Source organism: Pollicipes pollicipes, unplaced genomic scaffold (assembly GCF_011947565.3).
Source record: "Pollicipes pollicipes isolate AB1234 unplaced genomic scaffold, Ppol_2.1 Scaffold_5724;HRSCAF=6776_pilon_pilon_pilon, whole genome shotgun sequence".
Lineage (NCBI taxonomy): Eukaryota > Metazoa > Arthropoda > Thecostraca > Pollicipedomorpha > Pollicipedidae > Pollicipes > Pollicipes pollicipes.
The window spans coordinates 49066476-49094398 of NW_023596746.1; the positions used below are offsets into that span (position 1 = coordinate 49066476).

The 27923-nt window shown below is 48.2% G+C and overlaps 1 protein-coding gene across 1 annotated transcript; it reads left to right on the top strand.

The window, feature by feature from the left end:
* Nucleotides 1–925: 925 nt before the first annotated feature.
* On the top strand, nt 926–27867 carry LOC119103702 (uncharacterized). Its single transcript, XM_037227328.1, has 5 exons — nt 926–1329; nt 17409–17575; nt 18342–18478; nt 21363–21539; nt 27735–27867. Exons 1-5 carry the CDS (start codon nt 1258–1260, stop codon nt 27851–27853), a joined length of 672 nt encoding a protein of 223 aa, XP_037083223.1. The 5' UTR covers nt 926–1257; the 3' UTR covers nt 27854–27867.
* Nucleotides 27868–27923: the final 56 nt, after the last annotated feature.

Consider the following 27923-nt stretch of genomic DNA (forward strand, 5'->3'; position numbering starts at 1 on the left):
TGAAGGAAGGATGATTTGTTGTGACGTTAGCTATTAAACGTCATTTGAGCTTGGCCGTGAAACTGTACTGGGTGCTATATGACCGTAAGCATTACGAGCTCAAAGGTCTAATACGATTAGTGATATCGATTTGCGCTCATAAACAGCAAGCATGAAACTCAGTCACTGGCATAGGGCATATGCTTGGTATGAAAGCTAACGTCATTTTAGGCAGCATGAATAAATATCGTGCTTACCGTTATCTCTTAAGCAATAGCCGATTGTTGTTTGAAAGTTTGCACGTTATCCAGAACTAAGCTAATTTCATTTCTCAGCCATTTAACTCGAGAAACCCTCGAAACATTCCTCTGGTCACAGCGGCTATACTGCGGCTGTGATCGCTTACTTGTGCTGCAGGAATGAACGTTTGCAGAACTTTAAGGACAGACCTCCAGCACTAGGCTGACCCGCCGCACACCGCAGGGATGCGGGGCAGCCTACCTACGCAAGTAAGGCCTCGGTGCACGGCTGGTGATGAGGTTCACCGCAAGGCTGCACATGCCCGCCTGCTGCCCACATCCTGACAGCTCACAGCATCTCCTCAGGGATCAGACCCAGGGATGCCTCCGACCGCAGCGTCTCTTTAAGGATCGGACGCAGAGATGTTTCCGCCCGCAGCAACCGTTCGTAGTCTGCAACCGGCAGCGTTCCCTGAAGCGGCTCCCGTTCGGGGGCAGTATTGCCGCTCCCATTCCCACAGCGTTCCCGGTGCCGTGCTGACTCTGGGGCCGGCTCCGGCGACAGCTCCAGCCACGTTTGACGCCGCGTGCCGGACGCACCGCCGTCTCCGGGCGCCGGGGCGGCCGGCCGGCCGTGCGCGCGGCCGGTGCGCCGTCGCACGGCCCGCGTGCCAGGCGGCCAGGTGTCAGTCGGAGCCGAGCCGCGCGGCCGCTCCAGCTGGCCGAGCGGGCTGGGCGTCGCCGCCACGGGCCGGACACAGTGCCTTTTGAAGCAGTGCCGGGCCAGACCGACGCCCTGCAGCGGGTCGACTGCCGCCTGTGGACGCACCCGCCGCACAGCCTCCACAGGCGCGCTCAAGTGTGAGGTCGAGAGGGCGGTGGCGGGGGCAGCTCGGCGCGCATCGCCCATGGGGAGCCGGCAGGGCCTAGCGGTGTGACGCACGGCGGCGGTCGCGACCGCGGACCGATGCTGCAGTGACGGATCTTGGCGCGCTTCGCGGTGTGAGTGGACAGAGCGGGCGGCGATCCCGCCGGGATAATGACGATGTCCTCAAGTCACAGGGAGAATGAATCGCACGAGTCGACCTACAGCGCGGCCAAGATTCAGGAGGTAAGGAAGCGTGACAGACAACTCTTTACTGGGTGCCGTATACTCGGCCGTGCCTGTGCAGTCGTTTAGTTTGGTGAATGGAGGTGAATGTTCACTCGAGCTGCACGTTCGGGCCAGCCATTGACATGGGTGCAAACTACGTTACTTCAGCATATTATCAGTTTCAGACACTCCGATCTCTCATCATCGCGGCACCACAGCGATATCTAGAGCTTTTTCGGCGATAAGTGGGATGTGACCGTATGTTATTCATCCGATAATGTGCCTGAAAGTTGGTACTGCGGGCGCTTCCACCAAGCGCTGACCTTTAATTCACTGTGACTGAACTAGAGCGTATCTAACCTTACCATTAAGCCGATAGCCGATTTATTGCGGAAAAAGGTTCACCGCTGTGCTAATGCAGACGCCATACTTACCTTACCTGTCAAGCACCTCTCTCTTGTGTGACAAGATTTTGCAAAATGCACTGACGCAAATTTGTATTATTCTGCAGCATCATAGTAGTGAAATCTCTTGATCCTTACCACAGTCCCACTGCGTGGATAACTGGGAATGGAAAATGTCCCTGGCCATTTGGAAACTAGTAGCTAAAACAACAAGAGGAACACAGGCTGCCGAAACACAAGAGCGTGGTGCGTTTTTCTGTATTTTACTGGAAACAATAGCTTTCTTGACGGGAAGGCTATGTCTGCTGTAAAAAAACTCAGGTACAGTTGAATCTTTTGGATGATATTCTGTCACGTTTTCCCGTCAAGCAACTGAAGATTGTACGTGGAGCTTAATTCCATCTTAAAGGAAATGTTTTTCCATTGTGGATAGCTAAGCAAGGATCATGTCTAATGAAATAAGCTCACTTAAAACAATTGATATATTTTTAAGCGGAAATGGCTGGTCCCTGCCACACAGTTTCTCTTTTTGGTAAAAATGCTCCTCAATTCGTTCTTGTTTTATTGCGTAATAGAAAGCACATAGGATGTTAGAGGGGCCAAACTTGCCGTGCAAAATTGCCTCCGTACTACCCACTCGCACTTGAACTTGCCGAGATGTGGCAGTGACGGTCCTGGACGTGTTTGCTGAAGCAAATATCGTTGTGCCCGTGTTTTGGCCCTTCCTCGTGATGCTTTTGCATACTTTTCCGTGAGTTCAACTTGTTTACTTGCATTCACATACTCGGTTATGGCGTTATTCTTAAGTCGTTCTGCTGCAAGTCTTAATTTTGAAACAACTAGTACCCAGACCCAACTTTGTATTGTGTGTCACAGCGTGTGATTAGTGTTTGGAACTTGCGTTGCTCGCATAACATTGAATGAGATCCAAATTCAAATATGTTACATATGTACATTACCTACTCACAATTGCCAAATGACTCGACGATTATATTCTTCTTGGCCTTGATCGTCGTGTGGCCAATGGGATGGCAGCATTTGAATGTTGTTTCGATGGCGTCATACATGCCTGAGTAACCTTGAAATAGTCTAGGCCTCTTCGTGAGTGTTTATCTCATAAACTAGAGAATTTTAGGTCTGATGAAATGCAGGACTGCGAATTGCACCGAATGATCTTTTGAAATAGGTATTCAAGCTCTAAGCCCCGTACAAATGTGAACCACTTCCTTTAAATATTCATTAAACTTGCACTGATTTTGCTTGGTCACACATCCTTTCAAGCAAATAAACACGTCATCCTTTCTTACTCGCGCTAAGTCCACCGAGCACTGTTCAATCGTAAAAGCGCGGGAGTTTGTCAAGGATTCAAGAGTCCAGAGGCACTTTGAGTGGTTTCTTTGCATGTGCTACCATAAGCTGAGTGTTAGATTTGCCAAAATGTTGGAGGAGGTGTCCCCCCCCCCCGAAGTTCCCCGCATCACGTGACAGCTCCGACGCCTACGCCCTTCGAGAAACTGGAATGGAGGCTTGACGAACATTATTCAGCCCATTCTGAGGGTAGCATGCAACCACGCCATTATAATCATCGATCAAGTTGCATATTCTTTCTTCGAGTGTCCCATTTTTCAAGTTGTTCTTTGCTTGCGTAGCCCCACAAAACCATTTTGAAAGTTAAGGCGAAATTGTTCACTTCCTGAAAGCTATGAGCCTGGTAGTGTCACAAGCAAATAAGCACGCCTGAGAACATAAGCTGCCACGAGCTTGGGGTGGGATCACGGTCGGAGCCAACACAGAGACAGCCTCGAGCACCGCAGACTTTAGTTCAGTTCTTGATTGCATCGTTCATTTTCTCTCAGTCAGTCACCTTTACTGATTCACTCACCTCCGGCCAGCTGTCTCTATACCACGAATTTCATGGTGCTACTGTCTTTAAACTAAGGTTCTCCCCTCCAACTTGCATGCCTGCCCTGGTTACCGCAGTCCTAATCACTTTGATTTAGTGCTGCCCCACAGATCCTCTGGAACAGCGTCGACACATACATCTCAATTTAGGAAGATCTCTACCTCGTTCCCCCCCCCCTGCCTTTCTTCGCAATATGTATTTCTTTGAAACTCTTGTCGTTGTAATTTTGTTTTTAATTCATTACTCGCGTATACCTTTGACTAGATTTATAATATCCACTGGGTGGATGAATTCTAAAGAGACTGTTTCACGTCTGCATGGGGTTTTTAACTGAAATAAACTCACAGCTATGCCCTTGTTAAGGCTTCAAACCTACTTATTTCTGATCTTGACGCACGCGAACCTGTGCAGCCTTTTTCTCAGTGCCAGTTTGAAAGCCATTGAAGCATGTATGACGCCAAAGAAGCGTCACGCGGAACCCACACCTCATTGGCCGTATTGTGCCCATAGTCAAGAAAAATATGACTACCGACGCACTCGTGTCTGGAGTGCGTCGGCACCGCATGTCCCAACGACAGAAGGCAAAGTATTTGAGCAGGTCTACTAATTATGACGGACATGAGGCTGAGAATCTAATGAATCATGAAAAACACCTTACCTGAGAATGTAGATATAAGTAAAATAACATGCCGCCACCAAATATTTACAAGAACGTTACGAGAAAAAGCCAAACACAGGCACATCCTTGTATTAACAAAATGTAAACGCCTTGACTACTAATGACATCTTTTGGCACATAGAAGCACCACAAGTAAGTCATGACGTCCTCTACTGTGTCAGTTCTGACACAGCCAGTCTGGCAGTGACTCTGGCATCATGAAACCTTCAACAGAGTAATCAAACGGTGGTGTATTGAGAAGCATATTTACTAAATAGTGGCATTGTGTTAAGAAGCGCACTTTCGCACATTTAACAGCATATCACCAGTTGCAAGTGAGCTTTCTCCGTCATATTCGAAGCTTGTTTGAATATCTTTAAATGTAGAACACACCCTTTAACAGAGAAATCCGGACTATTGAAGATGGACCATGGGCGCAGCTGCAAATTTGTGCGAACTCTATCCAAATCTTTTTAGGTGTTTCTTGAGTAATTCATGACTTAGCAGTAAAATTTCGACTGGCTTAGTTTAAACCTTTACCCTGATTTTCCCGTTTTCATAACGAGGAGCGATAGGCACCAAATTTGACCCCCGCCGTTTGCAAACTAAGACCGATCTCACGATCGTTGATAAAAGTTTGTTGCTAGGTCAATGATTGACTCCATTATGCTAGGCCAAAGGTCAATCGTTTAAGAAAATTGTACTTAATCAGCTTTGCATATCCATGTTCGCAAAAGCATGCCAGACACCAGTAAACAGCTTACGCGGACGTATTTCTTGTTTAATTCTGAGCATGTTGGTGCGTAATTTTGTGCGTTTGAGCATACGTCTATGATGCAGGGCTCCGTTCACGTGGCAGTGTCGGCCCACCGTGCACGATGAGCGGATCCGTGGGTTGCGGCCCGCCTCCCGCGCCGGCCGTGGATACCGTGCATAATATTCCTAAAAACACCGTTTCTTCTGTGAGCCAGAAATTCTAGGGACACGTCTTTGAGGCAAAAACACATGCAGTAACTTTCCTATATACTGCTGAAAATTTGGGCGTGATTGCACGACACACCGGAGAAATATCTTTTGGAAAAACCTCAGAGGGGTTGAGGTTGGGGGGTGTATGGACCCGTCGATCAGAGCCAGACTGAAAATTTTTCTTCGTCCAAGGTACAAAGTTAAGTTTTAGATATGTGGGGATGCTCTCTCATGACTGTTGTAAAGCGTTTGGGTGACAGTGAATGAAAACCAGTGCTCCGCTACTCATGATGAGCAATGTGTACGCGACAGTTTTTTTCCGTTAGTTCTGCAGGTGTCGCACGGTTATATTAGGGATGCTATCAGACCTCATAACAACATAACGACCTAAGATCACTGGAGGTCGAGGTCACGCTAGGCCAGGTCTTCAAATTACATCGTGTAAGTTTCAAAACTCGTATTATCGATAGCCAAAGTGACTGAGACGACTCACCGGAAGTGTGAGAGTCATTTATGTATAGATCACTTCGGGTTAAGCTCTCAAAAACGCCCCAAAACATTGTTAGCAGAACTCGTACAGTGTTTCAAAGTAATCTTACCACCAATGCAAAATCACCGGGCATCTAGTTCATATGATATCAGCACTTGCGTATCACTTCATGTCTTCAGCTGATGCGTTTATGCATTACATTCATTCTTGCATTTACACAGCGATTTTATTTTGGTCATTAGCCATAGCCTGATTTTACCTCGTTTTCCCATAACTTTAAGCCGTTATCATAGCTTATGCATCGCTGTCCTCTTTTCACGTGGTGCCCATTGTACGACTCTGAACTCCCGGTGATCTCCAATCACTTCCTGAAAGTAAGTATTGCCATGTCTATAGCCTCACACTGCCAACACAAAGCTAACAGCTGATAAAAGGCTAACAAAGCGCAGGATATATTGCGAGAATAGCTGTGTTAAGCTGTAGATCACATGATGGACTGCCTCTGCACTTGTGTTGTTTGTTGCCACACATCGTGTGTAGAGCGGTCAGTCAGTCGTGCCTCTTGGCCGTCGGAACAGGAGAAATGCCAAGATAGTGCCGTATTATGAAAATATAAGTCACCCTTATGATTTCACAAGTACAACCAGCTGTCAGACATTAAAATGTTATTGGCAGCGAGTTGCAACAGCTCTTGAACCCGCTCTTTTGAATTATTAAGGCTGACATTCGCTTGACTTTCGCATTTTCATTGCACGTAAATGCCACCTTCAGCTTCCCCTTGGTCCTGCACTGCACGTGCCTGAAAGTGAGGCTAAAGTGCGGCAATTCACTTCATTCCTTTATGTTTATTCGCTGCAAAATGTTTGCTGCTCCTAGTTCATTCGTTTCTTTGCCATACAGCTGAAAATGCCAGATCAATAGCATTTTTTGTGACGAAGGGTTTGGGCTATCCCAAAGAAATAACACTAACTGGCGCAATTAGTACTTTGGTAACTACACTAAGTATTGCTAGGTAACAGATACTACTACGCTGTAGGTTTGTTCATGTGGGAAACAATACACGCTTGATGATTGATCATGACACAAAAAGACACACCACGGGCCTTGGTTTAAACTGTAATTTAGAAGGAGGCATATTTGAACATGTTGACCTGACCACACTTACTTTAATCACTCGACCTTGCTATGCCAAGTATTTCTCTGTGCGACAAATTAAAGAGCGGTTTTTGTTTACGTTTTGCTATGTAAACGGCTCACAATGAATCCAAATATGTGTTCAATCTGTGCGAAAGCCAAATATTGAAACAGCTCCACTGCCGGCTGGCTACAGGCTTGGCTTTTCCATTTATCTTTGGTTTGGGTGGGGAATTACTTCAATATAATTTATACCTTTCGCCATTGAAGCATTAGTTCGGGATTCGGGATCATTACAAGAAGTCACATCTACTTATTTTTGCTAAGGTCCTTTTAATCAACTGATACTTTTTACGCATTAAATTAGTAAAGAATAATGACCTTAACATGCGTACCACGAGGAGTGCGTTGAAATCTGCCTCACTATGCTGATGTGTTTTTCCCTAAATCGCATTCAAACTAGCTCTTCCAAAAAAATATTTGTGAATGTACTTAATAATAAAAGAACGAGGTGACGGATAAAAACAGCAAAAAAAAAACAAAACAAACAAAACAAACAAACAAACAGCAACAGCGAGTTGTTCGGTTGTTTTCTTAGCTGCCCCTGGCAAGGTCAGGATACCTGCTGACCGGAGCCACCGCGCGGCCGCCCCGACGAACGGGCGCGATTTGCGTGGCAGGTCAACGACGTGCGCGTAGCAGGGTCTATTTCTCACGCTATTCTTGGAACAGAGTTTGTTATTGAATGAGCCTCGCTTGATTCGAACTTGGACTACTCACTCTGTGTAATTACCCGTCCGCTGGGAGCTGGTACGGCCGGTCGTGGAAGGACGCACAGGAACGGATCCCGGGCGAGAATCACAGCCACGGCGAGCACCGGAGCATTCCATGCGTCTGTAATTTGAGATGTATGTTTGAGCATCCGGCAACTTCCGTTAGTTATCAAGGTTAGCTGCGTTGCGATATCAGCGTCATATATTTGACCATTTCTTCCACATTTATTTGGGCATCGATTAGGTTCTGATTTGACTCCATAGGACCAAACACTTCAGCAGTTGCCATAAAAAGTGAAAATTATACAGCACCGATCAAACTGAATGCATCGCCTCGCTGATTGTTCATTATGAAGTGGCATTCAGGTGTCCATATTCTTGATAGACCGCTTATAACAGGTGTTTATTGTTTTCGCATTTCCGCTCATGCCTGCCGACCGACACGGATTTTAGAGGGTCTACCCCACTTAATCCTACAACACCCAGCCTATGCTTACCCTAACTGAAACTTTCAGAAATTTTCATCCAGGCATCTGAAATGTTCATGGCTCTATCGTCACTAGGAACAAGGATAACAGTAAAGAAGGGGGGGGGGGGAGGGATGAATTTGGCTGTCTCCAGGGTGTTTTAACTAGAAACCACACCTGGCATTTTGGGTTCGCATAATTTCTGGCATAGCTTCTGAGCCAATCATACGCGCATGCAGCGAATGAAAATTTTAGCTTTCCTGAATGAATATCAAAGCTATCTTGTTCTACAATCTGTAAGGATTTGTCGCGCCCAATCATGGCAGGATTACGTCAGTAACGTTTTGAGGTGCATTGATGGGCGAGTTAGATTGGGCGCGTTTGAGATGCGATGGGTCCGTTTTGAGCGAACACGTTGCACGTCACCGGAGGTTAGGCCGAGTTCCCTTCTTCATTGCTCGGTTTTCTCAGGTAAATATTGTGCTTTGTCATCTTAAGGATGCAGCGCTGAAGCGTTTATGGGGACAATTTTGCCTCCAACCCGAAGGCTACGTCTATGACATAAGAGATAGAAGAAGCACGTCCGTGGAAAACCAGTACGCCAAGCCCGCCTATGTTTCTTTTATGACCTGCTTTACTCTCATTAAGGGGCTGAAATAGTAAGCCTACGTACATTGTTTTGCACGCAGTTTGAAGACCTTCGGCCTTACGAGTATGTCCGAAAATGGGCCTTCGCTTGAAATGGCGTTTTGGATGATCATATGTTTGATAGTGGAATTGCTTCTTCACAAATTCTGAGTAAATGGATAACCAACAAATAGTTAATTCACACGCCAACTGAAGAACGGCAATGCAAATTGAAAACTAGGAACAGAATGTGTTTTCAGCCTCTTCAGGTTACGCGATGACGTAAAGCGGGTCATAACAGGCAGTAATTGTGAGGACATCGTTCCATTTATTGGGTGACCGTCAACATTCCTACCCACAGACACTTATTTCAACAACATTTTCCAGGTAAGCAGTTTAACCTAACTTGGATTTTATGCCTGACCTGACCTCAAGGTTATGCAGCGACTGCGTCGAACACGATACCGGTATTTGACAGCATGCAACCGCCAAACACCGTAATGCCACAGATCCGACCAAAGAACGCTTAAACTCTCGCAACTTTGGACTTTTATGATATAATGTCGGCTCTTGCATTGAAGTTCCCGGATTTTACACGACCAGGAACCTTACTGGTGCATATGTAGTAGGCTAATGGCGATGGGTTCCAGCGCCGGCACTTAGCCAGCCTAGTCAGCGTTTACCCGGCGCAGTTGGCTGTGTCCGCGCCCCCGGGCCGTTGACCACGTGACCTGGCCGAGGTCACGTGTGCGGGTCAGAGCGGCCGCCGACTTGGGGCAGGGATGGCCAGCTGCGGCCGGGAGTTACGGTGGCCCAGGATGCAGACTGTAAACATGAAAGACCGAAGTGAAATACGGCCTACGCATAAATAGCTTTGAGGTAACAAAAATCTAGCCCTTACTTACGAATAATAAGTGATCTAAACTCTGTCAAGATGTTCTAAATGACCTAACCTGCGATGTCATCGATGAGCTTGGGGGCTACAAAGAATCCTGTTGGTAAGCGGTTGCATCCAGGACTATCGATGGCACACCCAATCTTCGAAGCTGGCCAATTCTTCCAGAGACAGAGATGAAACAATGTTTTCAGAGACAAGCGTGGATAAATACAGCATTCCCTGCCGTATCAAGAACACCTTCCGAAACTGGAAGCCGTGTTCAAGGCATTGTTGCCCGTCTCGCATTACTGGCCCCGTGGTGAACGCCGATGTTACGAAGAACACAAAACTAATATTGCAGTCGGAAATATGTAGCCTCATGCTGACCGATCCGGGCTGCAATTTCTGTTTCATGTCTATTGGACATCGATCTTCAAGCAACAACATTTTAGTCTAGGCCGTCAATCAGGTAGCTCCATCAGCTAAAACGCTGCCTCGTAACCACTGCCCGTTATACACATGCATAGACATGAACGCTAAGCGAGGTGAAAGGGAAATAATGTCACTGTTCCTGCCATTTTAAAAATGTATGTGTCCGATAAGAGTTGCGAATTTGTGCCAATCTACGTGGATTCCCACAACCGGTCAGTCTGTGTTTGAAACATCTCGATTTGGCCTTGTATTGTGCAACAAAGATAGCTTTCTGTGGACTACGCCGGAATTCCCCTAGATTTCACGTCGGGCGTTTTGCCTGCTTATCTGCTCGTGGATGTTCTCAAGCAGTTGTTGGAAAACAACTGGAACCCAATTAAGATAGCTCGCGCATCACAGACCGGGCGGGATTTCTACTACACGCTTGGAAATAGGATAAACTGCTTTCAGGCAAATTGCTTTACCGTTTGGCTTTTATTTCAGATATGGGACAAATCTGACCAATATCCGGGCTGACCCAGTTACAAATAAAAACAGTGACACAGCCAGGAAGACTTTAATCTCTTAGTCCTCGCCGCCACCCGGCATTGGCCACCTTCCGCGGCAGATGTGCTGGTACGGGTTCGTCTTAAGATCTATCAAGTAAAAGTTAAGAATCTTTTGCGACATTTACCCTTGACGACTTCTACCAAAAACATGACATTGAATTATCTTTGCCCCTTGGGATTCCATATAAAACGGTTGTATCCATATGTCCATCCGCATCAAGCTGCCTCCAAAAACTCGGATTTGGGTCGGCACTTCCGAGCTGTTAACTGACTAAGATCTGACTCATGTCCTGTGTCAAAGAGGGACCTCAACCTGATATTCGAAGGATTGGGCTCACAGGTTCTGACTTGTGCTATCATGTGGCAAGGAGGGACCTGTTCAAGCTGTTCCTCAAAGGATGGAGACATGAACTCTGATCCATGTCCTGTGTCAAGAAAGGACTTCAACCTGATACTTCGATGAATTCGAAGATGACTTTGAAGACATAGAAGAGTGGGTCAGATCGAAGAATTAATTGGTTGTTCTCAACCGTCATTATGCTGGATTTTGTTTCTTATCACACAGCAGGAGAGAGTGCCCTCGAAATTCGCAAATCAGGGTGGGCCTAACATACGTGCATGGCTTTCCAAAAGTCTTTAGACTGTTCTGATACAGCTTGGGGAGTAGGACTGCATGAAAACACTGCTGTCAAAATTTAGCAGATATCGCGTATCACACCAAAACCCACGAGGGCGTGGAGCATGTTGGCATGAGGCTACCAGCGTTCGTTGTTTTCTTGGGCATTCAGAGTGCCTCCCGTCCTCGAACCGGGCTCAAATATAATACACGCTACGCATATGGCGCTTTTACTAGAAACGTCCACCAAAAATATGTCGAGGCGGCTGGCCGTTTTCGGGACATGAACTCGCTTTAAGCGAATATGCCACCTTTTAAAAAAGAATTTAGATGACCTTCTTGCAGTAATTATATACCCGATAAACGTTAAGCGAGTTACATTTGTGGTGAATTTTTGGTCGCGAATTTTTCTCACAGAGTCAAAAATTTAAATTTGATCATGGACCAAACATTGTTTTGGAATTTTTGACTCTGTGAGCAGGGTCCGTGACCAACAATTCACCAAAAAATACGACTTACTTAACGCAGATCACGTATGTAATTATTGTAAGGTGGTCATCTCACTTCCTTTTCATACTTGCTATGCCTTACATTGCACAAGCACTGTACCATCTTTGAACTATGCCATCTTTTGCAGTTTTCACTTATTGTTAAATCAGACGCGTAATGTTTTATCAGTAATACCAGGTTCCAGAAATTATTTTACATAGCTCAAAATGTCGATTTAAAGCAGACACTCCTACGAGAAAAATACCATTGGACTCCCCGCTCACTACTTTGAAAGAAATACATTTCATTTGCCTTGCTTTTTCCAACGTATGAGATCTGTGATGTTTGCGGCACACTATTTTTATCGAAATGTTTGCGTAACAAACGCTATGAAAACTTGAAATACATCTCACTTCCTTTTCATACTTGCTATGCCTTACATTGCACAAGCACTGTACCATCTTTGAACTATGCCATCTTTTGCAGTTTTCACTTATTGTTAAATCAGACGCGTAATGTTTTATCAGTAATACCAGGTTCCAGAAATTATTTTACATAGCTCAAAATGTCGATTTAAAGCAGACACTCCTACGAGAAAAATACCATTGGACTCCCCGCTCACTACTTTGAAAGAAATACATTTCATTTGCCTTGCTTTTTCCAACGTATGAGATCTGTGATGTTTGCGGCACACTATTTTTATCGAAATGTTTGCGTAACAAACGCTATGAAAACTTGAAATACATTGATAAGAAAAAAACATGCGAACATTAAACCTACCTCGCAACTTCAACGAAACGTTATGCCATGGCTTTGATCTCCCCGCTATGGCAAAACTGCACTTCTACACACTCCGCTACACACTACACACGTCTAGCAGCGAAAAATGACTGCATGAAAACACATTACACTCCGTTATGGCGAAGCTAGTCGCTACAGCACCTCTTCTCGAAGAGCACTTCGGTTTTGGGGAGCGGATTATAACATGGTGTATAGTGACGCACTGGTTCGAACTTGCGCTTCTGTGCGCTTCTCAGTAACTTGCCTACCAATGCGCTTCTCGGTAACTGCAAATTCAACGAACTGACGACGTCGTCAACCGTGGTCGAGATGACAGCTGTCACGGCTGCAGGAAAAAACGTACTGCTGCTACAAAGTGTTGAAAGCGTAATATGGGCTCGAAAATAAAACAGATTTGTATCCTTATTTTATCTTGATGGTGCTGCAGTGGCACTACCCAGTGTTATTGCCGGACGTAACTGGTTCTTAGGTTCCACCACGGGATATGCTTATTAAGTATGCCCCAAAGGTGGGTCACTCCCTTTAAGGCAAGCATCAAAACACCATGTTGTATTTGCTCTGTTCGCATGGGCCTGGGACCAGTTCTCCCGCGGCCAATTCCCCACAGGGCGAAAAACCAGGATCAACAAACATCAACGTTTCTAAGCTGTTTGCGCTACAGCGTGCTATGTTGCCAGGATCGGCCAGGCGGCAGCGTGGGAGCTCGCCGTCTATTGTCGGGGGCTGGGTGTTCTCCGCAGCAGACACCCGAGCCTCGCGGGCACGCAGCGTTCGGCTCGCGCCGGCCGCGAGTGTCGCCGCACAAAGTGCCCAGCAGCAAAACATGAGCGAATGAAAAAAAAACATCCAACGCCGCTAAATGAAGGCAACCGATCATGGGGAGGTGATGGACAGGAACAAGCTTGCTTACATGCTTAAATTTGTTAGCAGGTATGAGTTTATTGACAGGAACGCACATGCAAATGAAAAAGGCAAATTAAAACTGTCGTTAAGATAACAGGATGATGATCGGCAGGAAAAAACCGCAATCTGCGAGGGGAAAATGCCGATGAGATAAAGCCAAACAGTGATAGATATCCAAACGTAAATGGCAGGGAAAAAATGGCTGAAAACAAACTCCCGAAATAGATGCAGAAAGACCATTGATCATAGTGGAAATAAGCCTACTGTAAGCTTATTGTCGAAACGCGCCATCTATTGTAAGGCAGTTATTGCGAGCGAGTTGAGCCGAGCTTATCTTAAGGTAAACTAACCGTAACTATTGCAGCTCCGGAATAACAAAATTGTGTAGCTAAAACGGAATGATCCGCAGATGAAAATATTGAATCAAGCACCAGATATGACGAAACAATTTCGGGTATAGCTGTTGGTACACTTTCACATGAAAAAACTATTCTAGACACCAAGATTTCCCTTTTAGTTAAATGTTTCTTAATACGTTATCATTTGGTTGCGTCATTGCATCATGCACAACATTGATTTATATCCAGCTGATGGCCGTTATACCTGGAAAGCGTGCTCAAGAACGCCAGATATGAAAGACTCGACAGTTATATTTTTCTTGGCCTTGATCACCGCATGGCAAATGAAATGATAGGGTTTAAATGACGTTATTATGGCGTCACGGATTCCCGGGGGACTTTAAATAGTTGGCACGAAAAATCCTGCACATCTTCAAGGACGTGTACCTCATAAAAATGGATTTAGATCTTAAGAAAGACAGGGCTGTGAGCTGCACTTTATGGCCTTCAAGGTAGCTTTTCACTTCAAAACGTCGCACAGATGTGGAACACTACCTTTAAGGGCCTGGCCGACCGGGCATGCTTTTCTCCCGCTATTCTCACAGTCACTGACCGTAACACCGCTCAGCTCTCGGCTGCGAGTGCCATTCACCTTTAAGAGTAGTAATTCAATATGTTCAAAGCATTTGTAGGCCAACGGGTTGATCAGGTGTGGTTTTCTAAAACATTGCATTATTACGTAGTTGACTCTTTCCCGCTCAATTAACATTGGGAACACACAAATTGAAAACAACGAAAGGGCTGCAGAACACGGATCTATTCCATGCTCTAAACTGTACGGCTCGTTTCTCGTGTCATCTGGTCTTAGAGATATAGGGTCAACAGCGGCTGACAACGATCAGTCCAATAAGCGCAGTGACAGAATTGTGAATCGTGTAGTGCAACTCGTCATGCGCACTTGACCACAATGCCCGGGTCCCCCACCGGCCCTGAGGCGCTTTAAAGAAACGGTCTGAGAACTCGGCAAAAGAGGTATGGCCAGGCCGAAAACAAGGTGCATGGTTTGGGTGAATGTACAGTCTACAGATTGGTACCCAGACTTAACAACGTCCTGCCCATAGCTGAGACAGATATCGACCGTTAAATTGTCCAAATGCTGATTTTAGACCCGCCCTCGAATATCACACTCTTGGGCTTAAAGTGGGAGATAATGGATAGTGAAACCGCATGGGGTTATAATGCAGCTCGCTGCGGTCAAATTCCATTCTAAAATGTATCATTCGCAAGGCCTTGGTTACAATTGTCGGGTACATAAATTTTCCTTTATTCGTCCATCTCGTTACGTGAAAATTTGAGACCTGACCACGCGCAAAGACACGTGATCGGGTGGAGGTCAGTTTGCCCCACCCGAAGATTCTTTCACGATAACTTTAAACGGCGCGGCATAGCCTCGCCGAAGATTTTCTACCCTAAACTATTGAATAGACATTTTTTGGCACACGAAATTAATATATACCTGTAAGGTTGCTGAATTATAGCGGGTCAAGTTCAGGTCATGGCTGTTAGTGAACGTAATTCCCAGGCAATCGTTAAATATGATGCCACAACGCAGTGTTGAACGTTGTCATACAATGTTGAGATGGAGGCAGTTAACACGCGCCCGGGTGGCCGGCTAGATACCCTTCGCTCGGGTGGGGGTGGGGGGGGGGGGGAGGCAATTTGAATCACAGCTGAGATCTCGGGATTTATGAAAGCTATAGACCCCAAATTTACAGGTTATCTTGCCCTGTAGATGAACTCACTTAAGTCAAAGTTTCAGGTTCCTAGGTTATGACCCTCGGGTAAAAAATAAGTCAAAAAAGGTCAAGTTCCAGATTGGTCTCCAAAGTGCCCCCAGAACCTGGACAACCGTCTCTTAGCCAAAGGTCACATTCTTATTCTAGGTCAGTGACCTTGTTTGACCTTTTGAAGGTTAAGGTGACCAAAACCATACGAGATTGCTTTGAGTTTTGCATTTGACTAAACGACAAAGACTACGCTTGGCAGTATGTTCCTAAAACAAAATGTTGACCTGGGTTATTTTAGGTCCATGACCTATTCTGACATTTAAGAAGTCCGTGGAAGATGTATAATGCGGTTCCTGCTGTCAATAAACTCGAAATGAGCACCAGGAACTATTCCATACAGCAAGCCCTGGAGTAACAAAACAGGTTGGTTTTAACCTCGGTGTGACCTTCATACTTGACCATAAGTCAATGTAATTTGCCCATTCAACTGTTGTGTTGCCTGAGAAAGCATCTCAGAGATGTATGGTTTCGTCTAACACTCCGTTGTTGGATCAGATTGAAGGATTCCCTAGAACTTGCCTTCGCCGAAACCGTGGCCTGACTTTGACCTGCCGTAGGTCAGCGACCTTATGAGATACATCTAAATTTTGTATGTCAAACGATCCTCTATTCAATTGTCTACAGATATACAAAATGTGGCGCGGCTACGCCACGCCGTTCGGAAACCATTTTGGAAAAACCTTCGGGGGGTGGGTTAATTTGATCCCCGCCCGAGTGCGTGTTAGAATTCAGGTTACAACTAACTACATTGACCTTAGGTCAGGTATGCAAATCAGATCAGGGTCAAACCTATGCCTCGTAGTTACTGGAAAACATGCTTTATAAAACAATTTTTTAAAGAATTCCTGTATCACAACAACATCAGCAAACATCTTGTTTTGACACGGTGAAGGTCAGGGAGGTCAATGACCTAAAAGATCTTGATTAATCTTCTGCTTTGAGGGGAATACCGCATAGACCGACTGACTCTATTCACGCATATGGTAGAAGTTTCGTAGTGTTCATGTGCGTGATGATCACATCCGCGCTCGTTGCCAGCTAGACGAACGAACGCAACGAGCGGTGCATTACAGATGTTTGAGATCAGTGATATGTGATAACTACCAGGTACGGAGGCAATTTTAAGTCAAGATAATTAAGTCAGCAGCTTTGTATGCACAACCGTCATGCTACTAGCGGGCATGAAGTAAATTTCATATCACATTATGTTTAAGCCGCCTGAGGGTGCATTTCTGGGATCAGAGCCCACGCTCAGCAGTGTTTGTCGCCTGCGCCATAACCCCGCCATCCGATCACGAAATTTCAGATCAGCGGCAACATTTGTCGGCAAAATTTCAACGTGTGGTACCACTCCGCCCGATCCGTCCTAACCCCAACAAACAACCTATGGCGCGGCTCCTCCTACCGGCCGCACGCCATCCCAGCCAGGGGCAGGTAACGAGCGGCATGGTCCCAGTCTTCCACGAGTGAGTGGGTCAAAAGGAAGGTACTACAACCAGATGAGCTACGGTGACCGAAAAAACAAGTGGTGACCATTAGCACACCGCCAATTTAAGTTTTACCTTCGATCATTGTCCCTATCGAGATTAGGCCTCCGATATTTTGTCATCCTATCATTTCACGTCTCCAATCTTTTCTCTGTCAATACTTGTTCTGCCGATACTTTTCCAGTCACTCAGATCCGCCTTCCGCACTTACCTTGTCGACGCGTGCAAATTTTCGATATTTTGCAGTCAACCATCTGCGTTCGATATTTGGATTGCAGCCGTCCTGCCCGTTCGGCTGTGGGACGGCTGTCGTCACGGGACCACGCCTCGTCCGCAGATGATCTTCGAGCTGAATGGTCACGTGGCACTGCTGCGCGAGCACCTGCTGGCGATGGGCAGCGCCCGAGACTCCCCCGAGCTGCGCGAGCGGATCAGACGCACGCGCATCGACTGCATGACCACCTGCAAGCAGACGGCGTCCCTGCTGCTGCCGCACATTCGCAAGTCAGTGCATCGACGCCGGGCACCATGACCGGACCATGTCGGCTGATGCCTCTGGAGGAGGTCGTGCGGGTGGACGCGGGCTGACGAGCAAAATGGTTTGCAACTCGCACTCTTCTGACCTCCGGTCCTCTTATTCGTTTTAAAACTCAGGCTTCACCGCACTCAAGTCTGCGCGAAGGGATGATGTAATCAGTGTTTAGACGCAATATGTTTTGAATGCGCTACAAATATTCCCTTTTACGAAGTTTGCGATCGGTGGCATAGTTAAGGCAGGGTCTTTGGGCTCATTGGCCTATCTTCTCTGGAAGTGGAGGGCACTCTCCTGCGGCCGAATGCTTCTGTACGTTTTGCCGGTATAAGACACCCATAGTGCTTTTAAAACATAAAGACGTGTCCCTGAGCTATCACAATAAGATCCTAAGCCTAAAATGCCAACCGAATAAAAAACAGGGCACTGAACCACGCAAAGGGACCTCCTTGACTAGAACTACCCTCTATGATCCAACTATGACTATGAGGGCATGTCTATGACTATGGCAAAAGGGTACGTGCGAGAGAACAGCCCACGCGCGTATCCAGCTGCACGGGGGAGTGGCTATACCGCACATGACCAGATTGCATTGATTGAGCATTGAGAATTTCCTTCACTGAAGCTTGATCCTCGCATTGTTGGATCGACGTGGATATGTGGTCAAAGGCAACTCTGGTTATTTTCGTGGAGAGTTGGACTTTGTCCCCGTCTGATGGTGTTTGTCTGACCGGGCAGGGAGATGGAGAGCGGGATCTTGGTGGACAGCCAGTGTTTGGTGCTCCTCTTCAGCTGTACGCAGCTGCTGTACCGCGAGCTGCAGAAGAGCACTCGACTCATCGACACCATGCCCATGGACATGTCGCAATACTACGGTGAGCAAAGTGTTGTGACGTCATCTCTGCCTTGTTTTTCTGGTGCCTGGATATCGGACAGACGTCACGGGCAGCTGATGCTGAGCCGCGGGGAAAATAAATCGGCCGACGGCACCGGCCGGCGCGTCGCTGTAATACACTCGACAGCAGATCCGTGTGTGGATCCTGGCGCGCCGCTATCATAGACACAACAGCAGATCCGTGTGTGGATCCTGGCGCGCCGCTGTAATACACTCGACAGCAGATCCGTGTGTGGATCCTGGCGCGCCGCTGTCATAGACTCGACAGCAGATCTGTGTGTCGATCCTAACGTCACTAAACCTCACATTGGTGGCCGCCCGAGCGACCTTGACATTAACGGGGACACTACGGGCCTTTCTAGTTCTTGTTTTCTGCATCAGAATAACATGAAGTTTAGTCAGCGTCACATGTGCCAGATAAAATGCGCGCACTGAAAATGTCAAAAAGTTGTCTCTCGTGCAATTTCGAGTGGTTGGGCTTTCCTGTGAAGCGGCTGAATCTAGCTGACGACGCCGCCGCCCGCGGGTGGGCAGAGGCGCGCCCCGGGGCAAGAATGCTCATCGAATGCCAACCAGCTCAAACGCGTCGCCTTTGTCGTCAGATCATTGGGAGTTGAACGCCATTAGGCGCGCAATTCAGAGACGATTTTTCAACACGCCAGGAAGAAGTCAAAGGGCTTATTGTGCCGGCTATCATGTGCGTCGTGTGGGTAAAAAGGCATAGAAGGGGGGGGGGGGGAGGGGTAGGCGACAAACTTTCCGTAGGATTTACCTTACCCTTATGGTGATGCGCTAAAGGGCTGGTCTGAAAAGAAAGTTGGCCCGAGCAGGTTTGCGAAGGTTCTAACGTCAGTTGTAAATGTGACGTAAAAACTGCGATCTTCTACCGCTCGCGATATGCGTACTTGGCTCTCACGTTTTACGCTTTGGCTTTGTCATGTAAAATGCTAAGATCCCACCCTAAACTGCGCACTGTTGACATACAATCCATGATTTAAATGAAGCAGGATGGGGTGTAAATCGTGATGCTTTATCTAGCCATACAGTTTCAACAGCGGAAAGCAATGCCGGGCTGCGGTCGGCCCGCGCGCCTGGCTGGCTGGCGTGCCCGGTTCAGTGTCGGCCGCCTGGCTGGCTGGCGTGTCCGGTTCGGTCTCGGCCGGCTGGCTGGCTTGAGCGGTTCAGTCTCGACCGCCTTGGCTGGCTGGCGTGAACGGTTCAGTGTCGACCAGCTGGCTGGCATGATCGGTTCAGTCTCGACCGCCTTGGCTGGCTGGCGTGAGCGGTTCAGTATCGGCCGGCTGGCTGGCGTGATCGACTCGGTCTCGACCGCCTTGACTGGCTGGCGTGAGCGGTTCAGCGTCGGCCACCTGCCTGACTGGCGTGACCGGTTTGGTCTCGGCCACCTAGCTGGCGTGGGCGAATCAGCGTCGGCCTGCTGGCTGGCGTGACCGGTTCGGTCTCGGCCGCCTGGCTGACTGGCGTGAGCGGTTCAGTGTCGGCCGGCTGGCTGGCGTGAGCGGTTCAGTGTCGGCCGCCTGGCTGACTGGCGTGAGCGGTTCAGTGTCGGCCGCCTGCCTGGCTGGCGTGAGCGGTTCAGTGTCGGACGGTTGGCTGGCGTGAGCGGTTCAGTGTCGGACGGTTGGCTGGCTGGCGTAAGAGGTTCTGTCTCGGTCGTCTGACTGGCTGAAATGAACGGTTCAGTGTCGGCCGGCTGGCTGGCGTGACCGGCTCTGTCTCGGCCGCCTGGCTGGCTGGCGTGAGCGGTTCAGTGTCGGCCGGCGACACCCGGATGATACCGACAGTGTGGACGCTTTGCAGCCTTGTTAGCGCGGCACTGGACGCTCCGAATGCTTGTTAAGACAAAAATAGGCATTCGGCGCTCAGTTCTTAGGCACCATAAGTTGATATCTTGAAGATGACTGACTTTCTGCATGCAAGTAGATACTGGTTCAATGACGTCATTAATCATAGCTTGCTACATATTTTGAGAAAACTCGAACTTTGAAAGCCGTGCTCTCTGTCACGGTTTTACCAGGTTTAGTAACATCAATGTTCAAAAACCTAATGCGTCAGAAGACAGAAAGGCATTGAATCTGTGAAGACACAGCCAATAGATAAAACATACCGAACTAATTAATTGTTAAAGTTGCCAGATCCTAGCGCCCGATACAAGGTACCATTCTCTAGGTTGCACGAGACAGACGGCTTGGCCGAAAGGTCACGATCACCCGGCGGGATGTGGGCCTGCTGACCGGGGAGCGGCTATAACATCTTAAGAGAGGAACCTCTCTCGCTTTCCTGTGTTTACAAAGAGGAGAAGGTCGGTTTCGGAGAACCCGCGGCAATGCGATGGTCGTTACATTCCATGGCTTGTTTTCATGTCGTGAAAGGCTTTATCCCGTAGGGCATGAAGCCGGCGTACTTTTATTGCAACGCAATATTAAACGTCTGGTTCGGATCGAGTTCAGAAATTTCGGGCTGATTTACCTTGAATTATTTTTGACTGGAGCACCTCACCGGCACAACTCCTTTGCGTTAATACGATTTGGCGCCCATCAGGACCAAAAGCAGGACCAAACATCCAGCTAAGCAGGTGGCAGGAAATTAAGACCGGAATCTGGTGCCAATCATCCATCGTTGATAGGTATATATATATATATATATATATATATATATATATATATATATATATTTAAACATGCAGCGAATATTTATAAGTGAAAGGTGATGCATCGGCGCCGTTTAGCAAGAACAAGAAGTTGTGTACCACTGCAACGTGCAAGGTTCTTCAATGCCATATAACTGACTGCAGCCGTCGCTTCTTTACAATCCATTTAACATGTCTTCCATTTCGATTCCAGAAAACCGTCCAGGACCCTCGAGTTCCGGCCTCGGCAACGTCATATCTCAAATAATTCTGCACGTGCCGATCACGCCCAATTTCCAACGTGAAGAACTAATTAGCATAGCAAAGGATAGCCGGGAGATCGATCAGCTGCTCTCGGACATGCAGGAGTTTATGCCAAAGGCGGAATCAGGTGAGCGCTCGCGCAAATCCAACAGAATTGCATGCCTAGTGTCTAGTCCGGTTAGTCAGCAGTCACGTCAAAGTGTGCATCACTCCTATCGAGTCGGCCTAATCACATTATCCCCAAAAGCAAGTGCGTCGCAAGCCCAGGTTTGGTTTCGAGTGACCTGTATTATTAAGGAAAAACATCTGCTTTGTTTATATCAGCAGCTCGTCTCTGACGCGTCAAATACGCCTGGGCATATATGCACTAGGCCCAGACAGGGAGTTCAGGTTTAAGGCGGCGTGCCGTGACACTGCTGCGGCGGATGCCATCACCACTGTCACGCAGGACTTAAATGTCACGTCATAACGGGCACTTGGACCGACCGACCTCGCAGAGGGGTCATTGGAGACGGACCCCTGGTGACCCGGGTCCCACACACGCACGTGAGTTATGAGTCTCGCGAGGACAGGTCGTGAAGCCGCCGGACGCCCTCAGCGGTGCGGTGGTACGAAGGGGACCCTCCACTTTTGACCACTTTTGAGCCCGGAGGCCCGCAATGCGCGGGCTTAAAGAGCCCGCGGGGCTGTCAGGGCGTATTGCTGGCCACATTGCGGGCGTTGGCGTGTATTTTTCGTATAAAAGTCTCACAGTTGCGCTTACTTAACCACAAATTTATACCTAATTAACCAGCAATAGTTGGTCACAAGTGCTGGTGAAGAAATAAGTTATATGTTTTCACAAAAACTACAGAATAAAGAAGTTACTTTTCATTAGGGTTTTTCCAATTACGTAATGCATGGCATTTCATTGTCAACTATATGTCATGGATCGTCAACAGATAATCCGTGATATGCTGTAGCTTCAGGAGTATACTAACATAGCTCAATAATTGCCCAGCCTACAATTAGGTACAATGTATTAAACGCTACGTTTTTAGAGGACGAAAGCTAAACATAAGCACAAGAACCAATCTGAAATAATTCGACACCAATGATAGGCTCCACCATGGGTGCAGTTTCCTATTCACGTAATGGGCTGCAGGTCCAGGCCCTCACAAGAAAACAAAGTTAGCTATGGCTCTGCTCAGCCCACCCCAAACATGTTTTACTAACTACACCGCTGGATTTTACAGAGCATTCGTCACATAAATCACATGTCACAGATAACACAAACGCATGCAAATACCAAATGTTTAGTAGGCACATTTGATGAATGCAATTACACAGGGCATGCTAAAACAGCAAATAACACCTGGGTTGAATTAAAACATGGCCCTGCATTGGAATTACACACATTTCTGTGAAATCCATAACAGCGTATCAATTCAGTCTTCTGCAGCTCAGACCTCGTCGGCAAGTTATGAATTTTTATACAAAAAAGTTTTCTACTTTAGACAAACACTGATTTGGTGTTTTGTCAGAAAGAAAAATGCAGGAAAACATCAACCACCAAACCCCTCGCAATCGCGGCAAAGTTTCAAGGCAAACGCACCGGAGGGCGAAATCGGCCATGAGCCTTGGTAGATGTTGACAGATGTCATCAAATCTTCAAAGAGCTTGGATGCATGTAATGATTGACATACAAAGCCACCAAAGAGCGGTAACCGCCATGCCCAGCGCGTTGGGCGGAGTGCGCTCGCCAGATTGCGATATGAGATAACTTGGAGATATGCGTCCAAAGATGGACTTTACGTGACGTGAAGAGCTCGTATTGGCTCGTCACGTTTGAATGGGTCATCAACTGTCCATCGGCAAGGCATGAGGTCATTTATTTAGTTCTGGTGCAGTCAGGTTTTACCATTCACTATGCTTATGTTCTGCGTCGTTCGTCTACGCACATGTGACGTGCAAATGTCGAGCCTGTCCGGGACTGCGTGTCCACCCGGACTTAAAGCATTTGGAGTCTAAATCCAGAATTAGAGGAACGGCTTTGCTGTCAAACTCTAAGAAGCCTCATTATTGGACATTGAAAAACGTAATCAGCCAACATTCAGGTACCTGCTGGTAGGAGAGGTTGTTATTGTGGCGCCTGTTGACCATGGATAATCCTGCTCTTGATATCACTTCCGTCACATGTATTTATGTGTCAGGCTATCTATTTTTCAGGGCATATGCGAATGATTCCTTGTAAAATTGGCGGCCTGGCTGATTTATTCATATGACTGCAGATGAATGTTAATTATTCTTGGTTTCTGAATTATGATACTGGTTTTAGTTGATTGACTTATTTTCTTTTTAGATACGAAATGGTGGCTCCTTTTGAAGAGCCTTATGAAGAACGCAAATATTTTTTCCTTGGGAAAGAGGATTGTGTACCTGAGGCTAAGGGATTTTGCATGCGTTGGTCCCTGAACAGGCTCTTCAAAATGAACCATAGTTCTAGATCTTGAAATGAATCAAATGAAACAACTAAACTCGGTTAATAAAAGGTAGCTGAAGAAATTCAGGTTTGTATATTCGTGGATTCTTGTGGCTATCCGAATACAATAATAATAAGGGTAAGTATGTGTACCTGCAACGAAAAATTAGGTTGGCGGATCCATGTGAGCTTTTTTGGTAGGCTTGCCTGACGAGTGCGGGTTTTCAAGTTTGGGAGCGGGGCACAGGTATTTCAAATATCCAAAAGTGGCAGCGCTAATACGAAGGCTGCAGGCCGGCGCCACACGCCCGGTGCTCGTTTGAGGCTTGTGCTAATGCGTCCAGATTGCAGATTACATGGCACAACATCACGTGTCGAGGCTGCCTCATGACGAGGCGCATGCGGCAACCTCTGTGGTGATGAACAGTCGGTCGGATATGACCTCGTGAATGGTGCCTCAGTGCACGTCCGGGTGGCAGGCGCACGTGGTTGCGTACCGCGCAGTCCTGGAGTTGGGACATGCAAGGTGCTGACGATGGTGGGTTTGCGTGTCACACGTAGGCGAGATAATCCCATGTTCGGTCTATTACGGTCGCCAATCTATCTTTGGCGCTGAACTATCCTTTTTCTGCTCGGGGGCAGCAAGCCCAGAGCAAGCGAGATTAAGCTCGCACATTATCTCGGACACAAATAGCACCAACGAATTATGCTCCGCCAGAGACAAGGCTTGCGTGTAACGTGGTCTCCATTATAGCAGTACTAGGAATATCTTTGGCTGTAATGACAGATAATCTGTTTGCCAAACTAGTTTGCCACCTGAGCTTTGAAGATCGGATGATTACCTGAGTGAGAGTTGGCGCCTGAGGCGGTGGCAAACTCGGCGTCATCAAACGTGCTCTGGCCACAGCTGTAGCAATTGTCGTAATAGACCGTGCAAACATTCTGGGCAAACAACTGCAAGTAGCTGATCGTCTGTATGAAATTACCTGTCACGGTGTGGTGTCAGTAACGTTACGAGTCTAGTTGAGCACGCGTCCGGAGGCCATCTGGTGGTGGGCTCGAGTCGCCGGGTCAAGGCGGCAGGCGGATGACCAGGGCGGCATCATGTCATGTGCTATCTCACCGAGCTCCTCCACAGATCTGCGGCTGTCACTGAGCCCCGTGACAGGCACATCAAACCCGGAGTCATCTGGCGATAAACACTAAAAAATCACAAACACCTCCGTGCTGGCTCTGACGTCGCTCCGGCGCCCCGACCAAAGCCGCAGGCACGCTGGGCAGACGGTAGCAGGAGCTGGAGACGCGCTCTCACGCGACACACACACACCGTCGCGACGCCATCACCTCGTTTGTCACCGGGTCATAGGAAGCGCAGAGGGGATGAGCAGGGGGAAAACAGCTGTTAATTAAATACGTGTTCAAGCATTACTGGCGATATCTTTCTGCTTAATCTGGTTTGTTTACTTCGCCTAGAATCTTCCCTGTACGTTGCTATAATTCTGCAAAACTGTGGCCTTACCATGGACACCGCGTGAGACGAGTGCAGCTTGCGGCACTTTCGTCATGACAGTGTTTTGCATTACACCGCCTGTAACATAAAGTGACAACCTAAAAAATGCAAATTTTGGGGCGTCAGCCCAACCACTTAACGCCAACGTGGCAAGGCAGCCAGCTGTGCGCACTTCCTGTTGCTGGAATTCACGATATGAGGCCGTAAGTTTTGCTGGCGCTCATCCCTGTCTTATTTCGACGCCTCCCTGTCCGCCCTCCCCCCCCCCCCCCCACACCCGTCCCTTGGTGGCCGGGCGCAGTCTCTGGTTCATTTCGTGGCAGCCGTCATCGGCACATGCTGCCGGCGCTTCGCCGACTGACGGGCTCGTGAGCGCTAGCCCCCCCCCCTTCCTCCCCCCCTCTCAGGCGGACCTGTCCCGCACGGGAGGCGCACGGCGCGCCGGCCAAGCTCACTGTGCAACAGCCGGCACGCCTCCGGACGGCGCTATTGGCTATTGATTCATTGATATGAGTGCGCTCAGGCAGAACTCAGCCCCAGTGTGGGCCGGGAGTTTATGACGACTTTCTTTCCCCGGGGCTCGCGCAATACCGCTACGCGGGAATATCATCGCATGCCATAGGTATCCTTTTGGTACCGTTATTGGGGTAAATCTTCTGTTTCTGGCGTTGTGTCTGTGATGTATATAGGAAAAGCGCATATAATTGTCATCTGTGGGTGTTGCTGCAGTCACTGTAGCGGCAGTTCTGTCCTTGAGCTTCACCAAGTTTCGATGCATTGCATGACATACAAAAATGGTATGAAGTAAACCACCGCGTCAGGCGCGCCACTTAAGATATTTTCCGAGGAGCCTGAGCCCCCCCCCCCCCCCCCACACACACATACCAATGCTGACACGAGCCCACGCCCAATAGTCCTCTGAGCAAAGAAGGAATACTAGGCCAAATAATACAGAGCATTTATCTTGACTTTTGGCATGCTAGGTAGTGAGTACCTCAACAAACTACCATTAGTATCGTGGTAATTTTGTACCAAACAGTATCCTGTGAGTACCTAATGCTTTTTTCATGCTCACTCCTTCATATGTTAAGCCAGTCTGCGAATGTCTTTTTTTCAAATGCCAGTGCCTGGATTGGTACAAGGAAAAACTGACTGCAATATACGGGAGCTTTTAAAAGTTCATGGTGACCCAGAAAAATGTTAATACATGTTTTACCTTACAGTAACAAGTGCATTTGTTGCATAATCGTGGCTGTGTTGGTTATATAACACAATCAGCGACAGCGTTATCATCAATGATCCTCACTAAGATTTACTAATTTTTTTCTTTCGTGAATTACACCCCATTCCAAGCTATTCACAGAAGAGCAACTCCATTAGCTTGAAATGGGAAGTCATTCCTTCGCAGGAGAACAATGTTGGATCTACAAAATTTTATTTCTTAATTCTAACATCAAGAAAACAAATTCGAAGGGCCGAAATCCGAGGAGAAACCACGCTTTGGGGGCAGGTTAGGCCAACCTTTTTGGCTTCCCTCAAACCGATTTTAGAAAGTGACACTCGTGCACCGGGTTACAGCTGATACCATGGTAGAGACGACGAGGGCGCCACGCAGAGGCCTTTTGTTATCGTCGAGGCGGCCATTGCCTCAATAGAGACAGCTGACGTCATCACCAAGAACGGCTGACACTACGAACTGACAACAGGAATCAATGGGGCTCTGCGGGCGTTAAAACGGCACCCTTCCATCGCCACTGATTACACTCCTGTTTTGAGTTGCTACGTCGTTAACTAACTCGACATCGGGTGTGAGGTCGTTGCTGGTGTGACTCAGAGCCTGCCAGTAGTAATGTCGACGTCCCCTGGGGTGGCATAACCGTCCCCGCCGCAGAAAACTACCTGCCGCGAACCAGGACCCTTCAGGCCGTGAGCGCGGCCCCTTCAGGCCATGAGCCCGGCCTCTGCAGGCCGTGAGCCCGGCCCCTTCAGGCCGTGAGCCCGGCCTCTCCAGACTATGAGCCCGCCCCTTCAGGCCATGAGCTCGGCCTCTCCAGGCCGTGAGCCCGGCCTCTCCAGGCTATGAGCCCGGCCCCTTCAGGCCATGAACCCGGCCTCTCCAGGCCGTGAGCCCGGCCCCTTCAGGCCATGAACCCGGCCTCTCCAGGCCGTGAGCCCGGCCTCTCCAGGCTATGAGCCCGCCCCTTCAGGCCATGAGCTCGGCCTCTCCAGGCCGTGAGCCCGGCCCTTCAGGCCGTGAGCCCGGCCTCCCCTGGTCGTGAGTCCGGCCTCTCCAGGCTATGAGCCCGGCCTCCCTTGGCCGTGCCTGCTCTGACCCCCATGACCTGTTGCAGCGCGCGACACCATGTGGGCGGTGGAGGGTTCGCTGCTGCCGGGCAAGCCTCGCTGGCGGCGCGAGCACAAGGTGGCCGGCTCGTCGTGCTGTTGCGCCGGCGTCAGCTCGTTCTTGTGAGGACGAGCGCCCGAGCCGGCCGCGCCGCGCCGCTCGTCCGTCCGCCGCTGATCGATCGACGCCTATCAGC

What these genes read in the sequence shown, in the direction of transcription:
- LOC119103702 (XM_037227328.1), top strand. Translation starts at nt 1,258, where the DNA reads ATGACGATGTCCTCAAGTCACAGGGAGAATGAATCGCACGAGTCGACC. An exon ending in GCGCGGCCAAGATTCAGGAG is followed by an intron (nt 1,330 to 17,408) that starts GTAAGGAAGCGT and finishes CCTCGTCCGCAG; the next exon opens with ATGATCTTCGAGCTGAATGG. An exon ending in TATGCCAAAGGCGGAATCAG is followed by an intron (nt 21,540 to 27,734) that starts GTGAGCGCTCGC and finishes GACCTGTTGCAG; the next exon opens with CGCGCGACACCATGTGGGCG.